This window comes from Nycticebus coucang, chromosome 6 (assembly GCF_027406575.1).
Source record: "Nycticebus coucang isolate mNycCou1 chromosome 6, mNycCou1.pri, whole genome shotgun sequence".
NCBI classification, from domain to species: domain Eukaryota; kingdom Metazoa; phylum Chordata; class Mammalia; order Primates; family Lorisidae; genus Nycticebus; species Nycticebus coucang.
The window spans coordinates 65,681,376-65,695,028 of NC_069785.1; the positions used below are offsets into that span (position 1 = coordinate 65,681,376).

Sequence of the window (13,653 nt, forward strand, 5' to 3'; positions counted from 1 at the left end):
TTCAAATTTTCCTAGCAAATTTTAGAAATGTTGGGTGTTACGCAGTTATGTTAAAACAAGTTTGAAAACTTATACTTTATTTATGACTAACATTTATGTGGATACATTTAAATTATTCTTTATGCTATACTACATTTAAATATAGGGACTTTGGTTTAATCAATATTTTATTTAGGCTTGGCACAGTGGCTTATCGTTGTAATCCCAGCACTTTGGGAAGCTGAGGTGGGAGGATCACTTGAGGCCAAGAGTTCCAGACCAGCCTGAGCAAAATAGCAAGATCCCATTTCTACAAAAAATAAAAAAAGTAGCTGGGCATGGTGTTGTACGCCTATAGCCCTAGCTGCTTGAAAGGTGGAGGCAAGAGGATTGCTTGAGCCCATAAGTTTGAGGTTCTAGTAGCTGTGATCACATTCACTGTACTCCATCCTGAGTGACAAAGTGAGACCCTCTTTTTTTTTTTTTTTTTTTTTAAAGACAGTCTCACTCTGTTGCCCTGGGTAGAATGCTATGGCATCATAGTTCACAGCAACCTCAAATTCTTAGGCTCAAGCAGTCCTCTTTCCTCATTGCTTCAGCCTCCCAAGTAGTTGGAAATACAGGTGTGAGCAACAGTGTCCAGTTAGTTTTTCTAAAAGACCCTCTCTCTTTAAAAAAAAAAAATTGTTTATCTCCACTGCCAAAGTAGGTTTTGAACTTGTAAGTTTAAAGTTCTGCCTTATAGCCAGGTATTATTGTTGGCACCTGTAGTCCCAGCTACTTCGGAGACTGAGGCAGGGGGATTGCTTGAACCCAGGAGTTTGATGTTGCTATGGGCTAGCCTGATGCCAAGACCCTGCAGCCAGGGACAACAGAGTGAGACTCTGTCTCAAAAAAATAATAATAAAGTTTTACCTTAACCAAATTTTTGCTACCTGAATTTGGTGCCAAGATTAAAATGCTGAGGACTTGGACCAGTTTTTATAAATGCATAGAATTGAATAAAAATATCTGTCATAGAGTCTAACAATAAATTTATTTCGTGGATCAGGACTTGGGAACAGACACTTCATCATGAATGAATAGTAACTTTCTGCCTGGAAAAACCTTGCATAATGAGAAATTGGCATGTAGCTGCAAGTGGTAGCCCTTCCTACTGTAATTTTCTTTGAGAATTTGAGTTAAGTTGCCTAAAACATAACTGTAAGTTGCGTAAAACAGTGTAGGCAACTCTGCATTGCTTGAAACTCCTACATGTTGCCTAAAGCAGAGTTTTTTCTGTTTGGATTAAAACTTATAATTTAATTTTGTCTTACCATAAATATTTTGTAATTTTAGAAAATCATCCATTTATAGAAAAATGTTAAGATAACCATTGCTATAATTTTTAAGGAGGCATATCTATTTTAAAAAATTCCTAACATAGTATATTTAATTTGTATGCATATTCCTGGATACTCTCCCTTTCTTACATGCCCATTCAAGAAAGAAAAAAACAAAGTAGTTTTTCAAAGTTTATATTTTAAAAATTGAGGTTCTTTTTGTTCTCAGAAACACAATAATAAATGCAAACAAAGAATTTTCCAGTTCAGTAAAACAGAAGTAAACATAAAAACTGATGTTTTGTACTTTCTCACTTCCTAATGTTATAATGTCATAACCTTTCCTCCCACAAACTCCTGTAACATCAATGAGGAAAGTTTCTTAAACTTCTGAAATTATGTATTTAATATATTTGTGATAGCAGTATTTTACTGTAACAAATAACTAAAATCTTCTATTCTTGTATTTATTACTTCCTTTTATTACTGAGCAATTTATATACAACAAAATCCTCCAGAATTTGATTCTACTGTATTGACATATTTTTTGATGGAGATTATTACTATTTTATGTGTTTCATAAGCTTTAATTATCCTTAAACAACATCACTATCATAGTAAGTTTATTTTACTTAGGAAAATTGGACATTTTAGTTGGTTACTGCTTCAGAGAGAGAAGATCGTCACTTAAATTTCTGGCATGTGTACTTAGTACCAATAATGCTTTCAAGTGGAGAGCATCAAAATGGCAAATTGTTTCTTTAGAGTCTAGAAAAATAAAGGACATCTTTCATTACTCTTATTATTATCTTGGTTGAATTCTACATTGCTTTAATTTAATGTAATCAATGGTATTTATATTTATGTAATGAATAAGCCAACTCTAATGAATATGCAACCCCGAAATTTAAAATAACACAGTGCCCAGGTAAGAAATATGTCCTGGTTAATTTGCCTATTCTTAGAGTTAATCTAAATCTTTTATTTCAAAACTTGTTGAAAAAAAAATCATTCTAAGGTGTTTCAATTCTTTTAGTGCCTTAATAGCTATACTTTATAGTAAATACAATTCAAATATTCTTTGAGTCAGGATCTTACAATTTTGCAGGATTTTCTTTCTAACAAGATTGGTAATAGTGATGGTAGTGGAACTGACTAGCCACCCCTAGCATTCCTAACACATCTGCATGGGGGCTAGGGTCTCATGGTAAATTTGTGAACTGGCTAGTGTCACTCCAGAGATCATTTCTTGTTGAGCACTGTTCTATCCTTTCATTCAAGTACTCATCTCCTATTCTGAGGGTAGCACTTTATCTCTGAAGCCTAATTGGGGATATAAAACGAATATGTAAAATATTTGAGAATCAAAAGATAATATGATTGAGTACCCACATGAGAGTTCAGTTCATTAACCTTATAGGATTTAAGGTTAAGGAGAGATCAGTGATTACTAAGTATCGGTAAAGGCACCTTCTTTTTTTTTTTCGAGACAGAGTTTCACTTTGTCACCCTCAGTAGAGTGCTACGGCATCATAGCTCACAGCAACCTCAAACTCCTGGGCTCAAGCAATCCTCTTTTTCCACTCTGTCTCACTTTGTTGCCTTCAATAGAGTGCTATGACATTGTAGCTCACAGCAACCTCAAACTCCTGGGCTCAAGCAATTCTCTTGCCTTAGCCTCCTGAGTAGCTGGAACTACAGGCACCTGCCACAATGTCCGGCTATTTTTAGAGCCGAGGTCTCGCTCTTGCTCAGACTGGTCTCAAACCTGTGAGCTCAGGCAATCCACCCGCCTCAGCCTCCCAGAGTGTTAGGGTTATAGGCTGAGCCACAAGACCAGCACCTTCTTTAACAAATTGCTGTCTGGACTAGATTTTGAGGTATGAGTTCAATTTAGGTTCTGTGGAGTGGAGTTATAAGGGAGAGTGGCAGAGTAAGCATGGTCCCAGTAGAAGATAAAACAAGGTGTGAATATATAGTACTTTGGGAAGAGAAAGAAAAATTCAGAGTGGTAGATATCATAAGATAATTAAATATTTACTAAGCTCAGAAAGTACTTGAAAATATTTGTTTTTTTCTTATTAAACTCAATTCATGATGGCTTGTTTACTTAATATTTTTCCTTTATTTTTCTTTTATGTGGAAGTCATATAATGGCAAATGTTAGTTGGAAATTTTCTGGGTTTTGTTTATATTAATTCTAGATTTAGAGTATAATATTACCTGATCCAAAGCCTCAAGTGTCTGGATTTGCAGTATCTTGTGTACTTTCCCAATATACTGCTTCGATATACTGCTTTTCTTTTCTTCCCTTAATTATATGTGTGGTTTTATTTTAGAAAAGCCAATGAAGGTTTGAAGACTATAAACCCAGGTGAGACAGTACCATCTATGCAGTTACTGGCCTATGGTAAGTTAGAACTGCCTGGTGTCATAAGAAAAAAATTAGAATTTGGCATAAAAGTCATTTTTATCTTTTGTATCTTTTTAGATTTCAAATTGTATTTTATTATTGCTTTGGCCTATTGGTGTACGTTCTTATTCCAGTTCTCTGGGTTCCTTATGTAAAGGAAAGTTATTACACATGACCCTTATCTGTATGTCCATTAAGTATTAACCAGGTTTGAAAGTTAGAGTTTTGTTTTTCTTTTATTTTCCTTATTTTTTATTTTTATTTCTTTGCTTTTTTTGTTGTTGCTGTCATCATTGAGACAGAGTCCCACCCTATGCCCTGAGCAGAGTGCAGTGGTGTCATAGCTGACTGCAACCTCAGACTCAGCCTGTGGGTATCCTGCCGCCTCAGCCTCTGAAAGCCGCTGGGATTACAGGTGCTCACTGGGGCGCTGGCTGGGTTTTTCCATTTTTTTAGGAGTCAGTCTCACTCTCGCTCAGGCAAGTCTCCAACTCCTGAGCTCAAGCAATTCTCCCTCCTCAGCCTCCGACAGTGCTGGGATTATAGGCATGACCCACTGCACCCAGCTGAAAGTTAGGTTTCTAACATATATTTGTTCTAGTTAACTAAGATTTTCTAAGCGATGTACTTATTGCCTTCTCTGGATGTTTACATAACTTTGACTGTTCTATAAGGATTCTTCATATTAATGCAGTTAATAACCCTGCGTGTTATTTTTTCAGAATTACATGTACAGATTGGACCCAAGTTCCCAAGTTTGGCCTGGGAATACATAGTTCTCCTTACGCTCAATTCCAGTTTTAAGCTAAACTAAAGCCAGAGCTTCAGTAGCCTGTCTTCCTCTGTCACACCTGTTTCTTCTATACCTTTTCAGATCTTTTTCTCTTTTTAATGTCTCTGCTGCTTTCTGCCATTCATTGCCTTTGCTCATCTCCATTCATCATGTGGCCAAGCATGGGCCTTTCTAGAGTCAGCTACTCTTCAGCAACAGCATATGCACCCTTTATCCTCCAACAAAATAGTCTTAGCTACTCCTTGGAAATTTGATTTGCAGAGAAATCTTTGCAAGAAAAGGTTTTAACAATGTTTTTCATCCTCTTTAGTTTCTGGCTTGGGCTTTGGAATCATGAGCGGTGTGTTTTCCTTTGTGAATACCCTGTCTGACTCCTTGGGACCAGGCACAGTGGGCATTCATGGAGACTCTCCTCAGTTCTTCCTTAATTCAGGTATGTGTCTCGTAGCTGTGAATGTTCAGGCTTCTGGTCTTAATGATCATGTTTATTGAAATTTAGTGGCTTAGGAATTCCAGTGAATGGAAACTTATTTCATGCCTTTTTTTTTTTTCTTTTTTAGAGATAGAGTCTTACTTTATCGCCCTCAGTAGAGTGCTGTGGTGATTCTCTTAGGTGATTCTTTTGCCTCAGCCTCCTGAGTAGCTGGGACTATAGGTGCTCACCACAACACCCAGCTATTTTTTTGTTGCAGTTTGGTTGGGGCCAGGTTTGAACCCGCCACCCTCAGTATATGGGGCCAGCGCCCTACCCACTGAGCCACAGGTGCTGCCCGCTTTTTTTTTTTTTTTTTTTCAAAATTATTCAGCTTTTATTAATTAGCACCTTAGAAGAAACAAGATAGATGAGGTAGTAGAGCCAGGATAGCTCCCTAAACAAACAAAGGAACAAAGGCAGACAGGGCTCAGGAAGCCATCTGAGCACAGAGAGGCAGCACCCTCTGAGAATGGGCCTGGACCCAAGAGTGCTCCAGGACCTGGGCCAGGGGCAGCCACACCTGGGGCTTATATCAGAGAAGCTTGGAGATCGAGTCCTGGGCCCCCAAAGGCATTGTTTGGGGGAACCTCACATCTACCTTGAGGATGTGCCTGTAGGTCTCATTGTAGGAGGCGCTCTCAAAAGGTGGATTTCCCACCAGTAGCTCATAGCAGAGCACCCCAATGCACCACAGATCCACCTTTTTATCATATGTTCTCCCCTCAACCATTTCTGGGGGCAAGTAGTCAAGTGTTCCACATATTGTCTTTCTCCTCAGAAAGGGGGTGTGCATGAACCAGCCAAAATCTTCAATCTTCACCTCGCCCCTGAAACCCAGAAGCAGGTTTTCTGGCTTAATATCCCTGTGAATCACTTTCTTGTCATGGCAGTAAGTCAGGGCATCTGCCAACTCCTCCGTTATTGTGGCTGTTCGCTGCTCATCAAATGTGTGGTTTTTCTGCAGGTCCTTATACAGTTTACCCCTTGGAGCATATTCCAGAATCAGATACACACAGCAAGCATCATGGAAGTAATTGTACAGCATAGGATATTGGGGTGTCTGAAGGAAGGATGGAGGAAAGGTCATGGTTCTCCTTGAGGCCCAGCAAATTATGGGGTCTATTATCAGTGATTGGTCACACAAGTGGCAAACTGTGCCGGGACCAGATTAATAACAGCTCAATTTGGGAGTGAGTGAAGGGAGAACAGGGAACAGGTATTAAGATTTGGGTGCCTGACAGAGATTTATATCATGTAGTGAATTCTCGGGGATACTATGAGCAGGGGATATAGAACTTTATTCTACCAAACTCTGGGTTCAGATGTCAGAGGCAAACAGGTGAATGAATAAAAACCTAGGATGGGAGTCTCATGCTGAGACAGTCCTTACTGCAGATGCACCTGGATTTCAATTTCCCTGTGCAGCTGGTGCTCCAGTCCTTCTTTCTCTATCTGTGACTTGAAAAGAACCTTCAGGGCCACAATAAAATGGCTTGCCTTGAGCTGAGCCAGGTACACATTTCCAAATTTCCCCTTGTCCAAAGGACCCTGATTTCAAAGTCATCAATCGTGAGTCGCCTTGTGGCTGGGCTGTGGGGCCTGCTGCCACTGCAGGCTCAGCTCTGCCCACCTGCATTGCAGACTTAGGGCAGCTCAGGAGGTCAGAGCAGCTGATGCCTTCCAGAGCCCTTTGGAACTGGGAGCTCCTGTTCAGCAGATCCTGGAAAGGGGTGGGGGGTGGGGGCGTGAGGCCCAGGCCAAGTCTGTTCTAATTCGCTGGCTCCTGTGGCCTCGTGGGGTGGGCCAACCAAGGGCCACTAGCTTCAAGGTCTGACACATCATGCCTATTTCATGCCCTTTAAAGACAAAATAATCTGGGCGGCGCCTATGGCTCAGTGAGTAAGGCGCCGGCCCCATATGCCGAGGGTGGTGGGTTCAAACCTAGCCGCGGCCAAACTGCAACCGAAAAATAGCCGGGCGTTGTGGTGGGCGCCTGTAGTCCCAGCTGCTCGGGAGGCTGAGGCAGGAGAATCATGTAAGCCCAAGAGATGGAGATTGCTGTGAGCCGTGTGAGGCCACGGCACTCTACCCGAGGGCGGTACAGTGAGACTCTGTCTCTACAAAAAAAAAAAAAAAGAAGACAAAATAATCTTAGGTACTACAAAGCAACACTTAGAAAAATAAAAATTTTGACTAGGGTGTTTTAGAACTTTAGAATTCGGCTTACATTAAATTTATTTTTATTTCGTGATATTAACAATGTTGCTGTACAGTTGAAATAGTAAAAAATGAATTTTTAAAGGATGTGTGTTCTTTTTGGCTTTTATGATTTTACATTTATCTTTGATGTAAACCCTAATGTTTAATTAATTTGTTGTGTTTTGGGGGTATAGGCAGTATAATTTAATCTTGGAATTGTGAGGAAAAACAGAATAATAGATGAGTTAATCTTTTTATCTAAGGATTAAGCTAAAAGGACCAACTTCAAATCGCCTTTTCATCCACCAGCCAAAAAATTGTGATGCAGTGATCACAAATTTGAGATATTTTAATGTACATAATTTACATGAGAATTTCTCCTAAATTCCACAAGAAAACTCTTTAAAAAATAGGAAGAAAACACCCATTATTTTTAGTCATTTCCACAATAGTCATGCCATTGAAATTAGTGACCTCACAAACACATTCATTGTTTAACATCCATGCAAAAGCGTTAGTAGAAGGAATAAGATAGTTTCGTTAGTAGAAGGAATAAGATAGTTTCAATGATAGTTTAAAGTAGTAGTGGAAAAGATATAAAAAGGTCTGACTAGTTATTTAAAAAGTACTACAGTAGATTAGAGGCATTCTACATGTTGTTGTGATCCTAAGCCCAGTGAACACTTATTTACCTTTCTCAGTATATCTTTTGTTTCCATTTTTTTTTTTGGTTTTTGGCCGGGGCTAGGTTTGAACCCGCCACCTCCGGCATATGGGACCAGTGCCCTACTCATTGAGCCACAGGCACCGCCCCTTTGTTTCCATTTTTGTTCAAGTGTTGGCATCGCTAGTCTAGATTATCACTATCCATCCCCAACTGGCTAGTCTTTCTCTGACACACTTTCCATGTGAATCTACCCTGTATGCAGCCACCAAACTAATCTTTTCCATTTCAAAAATTTTTTCCAAGGTCTACAGGATAAAGTCAGGGCCCTTTAAATCTGGCTGCAAGCTAGAGGACATGAAAGTATATTAATAGATCATACTTATTTAATGATGTCATGCAAATTATCTTTTCTTTTTCTTTCTTTTTTTCTTTTTTTTTTTTTTTAAGATACAGTCTCACTCTGTTGCTCAGGCCAGAGTGCCATGGTGTCAGCCTAGCTCAAAGCAACCTCAAACTCTTGGGTTGAAGCTATCCTCCTGCCTCATACTCCTAAGCAGCTGGGACTACAGGTGTCCACCATGACACTTGGCTCATTTTTCTATTTTTAGTAGATACAGGGTTTAGCTCAGGCTGGTCTTGAACTCCTGAGCTCAAGGGATACTCTTGCCTGGACCTTCCAGAGTGCTTGGATTACAGGTGTGAGCCACCATGCCTGGCCAAATTGTCTTCCTTTTAAACATTTCATAATGAAAATATTTCTGGCTGGGCAGCACCTGTGGCTCAGTGAACAGGGCGCTGGCCCCATATACCGAGGGTGGCGGGTTCAAACCCGGCCCCAGCCCAACTGCAACAAAAAAATAGCCGGGCGTTGTGGCGGGCGCCTGTAGTCCCAGCTACTCAGGAGGCTGAGGCAGGAGAATCGCCTAAGCCCATGAGTTGGAGGTTACTGTTAGCTGTGTGATGCCACAGCACTCTAGCAAGGGCGATAAAGTGAAACTCTGTCTCTACAAAAAAAAAAAGAGAAAATATTTCTGGCAAATTGTTAATGATTGATTATACTGAATATTAGGTTTTAAAACTAAATGCAGTATTCATACTTAAAGTCTGTTAGTGTTCGAATGGGGCACAGTGGCTCATGACTATAATTCTAGCACTCTAGGAGGCTGAGGCAGGAGCATCACTTGAGGTCAGAGTTTGAGGCCAACCTGAACAAGAGTGAGACCCTGTCTCTACTAACAGTAGAAAAATTGGCTTGGCGCCATCCACATACACATGAGCTGGTGGGTTCGAATCCAGCCCAGCCCTGCCAAACAACAATGACAGCTGCAACCAAAAAATAGCCAGGCCTTGTGCCTGTAGTAGTCTCAGCTACTTGGGAGGCAGAGGCAGGAGAATCACACTTGAGCCCAGGAGTTTGAGGTTGCTGTGAGTTAGGCTGATGTCACAGCACTCTAGCCTGAGCAATAGCAACAGAATGAGACTGTATCACAAAAATAATTTCGGTTAGAGTTCAAAATGAAGTAATAAAACATAATCATAAGGGAGTGTCAGTGCTACAGTTCTCTGTGTTGTACCGTCTCCTATGCAGCTTTTATGCATACTGCCACAGAAGCAGTTTTCTTTTGATCCTCCAGTTTTGCCAGCTTCTTTCACTAGATGGTGCTAATTCCCTTCATTTCATTCCTTTTAGTGACCTAGTGTGTTTTCATAAGATACTTAAAATGATTCTTTTGGAAGAAAGTAAGATTTGCTAGCAATTTGGGGATTATATTTGTAATTTCTATGAATTCAAGGAAAAATTCAATATTCAGTAAGATAGCTTAATGTTTTTGGCCAAGTTAAGATGGCAGACTGGCCATGCTGTGAATATGTACCTAAAGAATAAAAGAACAATAACTGATTTATCACGTGCAAATTTCTGAATTGTTATAACATCATTCTTTGAAGCAGGGACTTTGAGCTAAAAATTTAAGAAATTCATTTTTATTACATTTAAAAATAATGCCCCCAAATTTGTATGTGTTACATTTGTGTTATATATTGTTTGTAACTGCTGTTATTAGCATTTATTCGAGCTTTTGTCCCCAAGTAACTTAATATATTAACATATTTCATCACAGATGCCTAAAAATCAGAATAAATAAGGAATGTAGGGTCACTAATTACAGCTTGAGTATTCCTAATCCCAAATCCCGCCAAATCCTCCAAAATCCAAAACTTTAAACACCAAAATGATGACCAGCAGTCAAAATGCAGAAAAACTTTATTTTATGAACAGAATGTGCTTTATACATTATTAAAAGTAATGTATTTCATGAACTTTATTTCATGAACAAAATGTACTTTATACATTATTAAAAGTAATGTATAAAGTTACCTTCATGCTATGTACGAAGAGTATATGAAACGTAAGTTAATTTCATGGTTCCCGTCCCCCAAGACATCTCATTACGTATATGCAAATATTCCAAAATTCTAAAAACTCTAAAATTCAAAACACCTCTGGTTCCAAGCATTTCAGATAAGGGAGACTCAATGTGTAGTATATCTGTGTTAGTTGTGTTATTAAGATACATGTATTGTATGATGCCTGTATGTTTATAAGTTTTTATGTTACAGAAAAGCATAATCTATAAGTAATGTGTAGGTGCAAGTTAATTCTTTTTTCCCTGCAGGAATGGAGGTAAGAAAGACATTGTTCTTCGGGTAACGGAAGTATTATACTTGCATCTAACCTTCAATTTCCTGATCTTTCGGCAGAGCAAAAATAATGCCTAGCTCAGAGATAAGAAATAAATGGAATTAATTCAGAGAATATATATTTAAGTACTTTATAAACTCTAAAATGGCCTAAGAATATTATTAAGTTAGAGAATTTGGTTCTTGAGAAAACAATTTATATAGAGAGTAAATTCTCTAATATTATGTGGAATCTGAATTTATCACTCTGAATTATCTCCCTCATGGTTTAGAAGAAAAAAATGTCTTAACTAGTAGTCAGTAAAAAAGAGACAGCTTGTATTTTGTTTTTAGTACTTCCCCAAATCTTTTCATTTTTATTATGTTTTCTAGGCAGTACCCTTATCTAGATAAGGTTTTCAACTTTTTTTTTTTTTTTTTTTTGTAGAGATAGAGTCTCACTTTATGGCCCTTGGAGTGCCATGGCATCACACAGCTCACAGCAACCTCCAACTCCTGGGCTTAAGCGATTCTCTTGCCTCAGCCTCCCGAGTAGCTGGGACTACAGGCGCCCACCACAACGCCCAGCTATTTTTTGGTTGCAGTTCAGCTGGGGCCGGGTTTGAACCCGCCACCCTCGATATATGGGGCGGGCGCCTTACCGACTGAGCCACAGGTGCCGCCCAAGGTTTTCAACTTTTTAGCCACTAAACATTTCACTATGTGAAATCAATACAGGGAACAGACCACATTGGGAGTGTTGTATTCAGTTCTGAGCATGTGATTTAAGAGGAATGAGAAGAACTAAAATTCGTATAGAAAAAAAAATGTAGTGAAAGATCTAGAAGCTGTGTCCTATGGGATATATTTCAAGAAAGAGAATAAAGAAGAAAAATAAAGAAATATGGATGATTCGATTTTTGTTCCAATTTGTCATTTCCTATAATAAAATTATACATCCACGTACTTATATGGCCTCTTGGTGACCAGAATGTATTTTCCTGCCCTTTGACTTTGAGTTTAGTCATGTGACTTGAACTGACCAATTAGCTGATCTGTGTAAGTCAGAGGCTTAGAAAGCACTGCTTGGGGTGGTGCCTGTGGCTCAGTGGGTAGGAGGCCAGCCCCATATACCGAGGGTGGCGGGTTCAAACCCGGACCCTGCCAAACTGCAACAAAAAAAAAATAGCCAGGTGTTGTGGCAGGCGCCTGTAGTCCCAGCTACTCGGGAGGCTGAGACAAGAGAATCACCTAAGTCCAGGAGTTGGAGGTTGCTGTGAGCTGTGACGCTATGGTACTCTACTGAGGGTGACAAAGTGAGACTCTGTCTCCAAAAAAAAAAAAAAAAGAAAGAAAGCACTGCTTGGTTGGATCTGCCTTCTTGGACTCTAGTCATATGCCCTGGGTAATTAATGCCCACTTTACCTGGGACCCCTGAATGAACACCCAGAAAGCAAACCAGAGCCCAACCCAGCAGCCTGCACCAGAGCCGAGCCCAGCCCTGATCACCCAACATGCAGTCAGTCTTTAGACCTGTAAGCATTGGAGTAAATCCTTGTTACCGTAATCTAGTGAGGTTTTTTGGTCATCACCTCACATTTTTATTCATGATATTTCAAGAATAATCTCTACAGTGTGACAGTTTGTTAAAGATTTAGACTTTTAAATGAAAGCTCTTTGTAAGCAAGACTATCTCAGTACCTACATTACCAGATTCCAAAGTAGTAAAGAAAATATCTCGTATAGCAAAGACAATATCTCTTAATGATACGGAAAAAATTATTGACGATAGAGCTTAATCTGCAATTGTGTACTTTTCTGGATTCATTAGAATCTTAATTTCTCACAATAAATTATCACAGTTAACTGCCTGTTTATGACATAATTAGCTATAAATATCAATTTTATCATTTTTTTGTTATTTTTTTCATATCAATAATAGTCTTTAAGCTGCTCAAATAACAGAATAGAAAATTGTACTTTTCGCAATGTTCTTTCATTAAACCTTGACCTATCATAGGCTCTAGTAGCCTGAGATACATTATAAAGTGTGCATATCCTAGGCACACTGCATAGACAGCTCGTAGTCTCTGGCTGAAAGAATGACATGGGCTATGGCTCTAAGACTTGATGGCTCATCTAGATGTGTTCCCGGCCACCGCGAGTCACTGATGTCTATTTCCTCCCATGGATGCCTGGCTGGCCTCTGCCGACCACCTTTTGGCTCAGGCAGTTGGATGACTTCTGCTTCTTCATTCTCTGTAGGTCTTATTTCTTCATGGGTGAAATGATCTTTATTTTCTTTATCCATGGCTGCCTTTAATTTATGGTGTTTTGGAGGTTTTGTTTCTTTTTCTTCAATGAATTTCAGAGATTTTTTTTCATAGCCATAATGAACAGGATACTACCTTGTAAAGATATTTGCGTTTAGACAAAAGGCACATTTCTAGCACATCATCTAGTATGATATCACATTTCATTCAGCTCCATGGGAATTTTTTTTGTCTATTACATCCAACATTTATAATTGGAAAGGGGGAAAATCACCCTATTTTCAGCTTTATTGCTTCAGCTAGCCTTCCTCAGCAACCTCAGTGAGATCCCACACAGCTCCGCGGCTGTATTGGGAAACTGTGCTGGGAATGCCAGCATTTACCAACCTTCTCCATGCCCGCTTCTCACTGATGATGCTCTTCATTACTGGGACCTCCTGCACCAGTTCACTCTTCGCCTTGCCAAAACTCTACTAAAGTTCATACCAGAGCTGCTGCCTCACAGCTTCTAGGGGGATTGCTCATGTTGTAACATGTTTCATTGGTATACTGTGCGGTTTTCTAGCACTATTCCTAGAACAGGTTTTAGTCAGATTACCCAGAACCAGACTTATCTGCATAAATGTTTGGAAATCTTGGTTCTTTTGAGAAATTAATCAACCTTGTGGTTTACTTTAATGGCTAGAGCTATTGGATTTTATTACCTCTTTCATTATTCCAAAGTCTTCACCAAAGATTTATACTTGAATATTTTTCTTGAGATTGGAGTCTTCTGTTTCAGGAAGTAAGCTGCTTTCATCTCTAGTGGCACTTTCTCCTTACCTCAGTGGAACAACAATTTGAAATATTGCTG

At 39.3% G+C, this 13,653-nt stretch overlaps 1 protein-coding gene and 1 pseudogene across 2 annotated transcripts in view; one reads left to right on the forward strand and one right to left on the reverse strand.

The window, feature by feature from the left end:
• Positions 1–13,653, forward strand: part of APH1B (aph-1 homolog B, gamma-secretase subunit) — a 30,460-nt gene that overhangs the window by 4,457 nt on the left and 12,350 nt on the right. For both annotated transcript variants that reach the window (XM_053594415.1, XM_053594416.1), the window contains exons 3-4: positions 3,641–3,711; positions 4,818–4,940. In XM_053594415.1, coding sequence (XP_053450390.1) covers positions 3,641–3,711; positions 4,818–4,940 — 194 coding nt within the window. The remainder of the gene's footprint in view (positions 1–3,640; positions 3,712–4,817; positions 4,941–13,653) is intronic.
• On the reverse strand, positions 5,013–6,359 carry LOC128587911 (aurora kinase C-like; annotated as a pseudogene).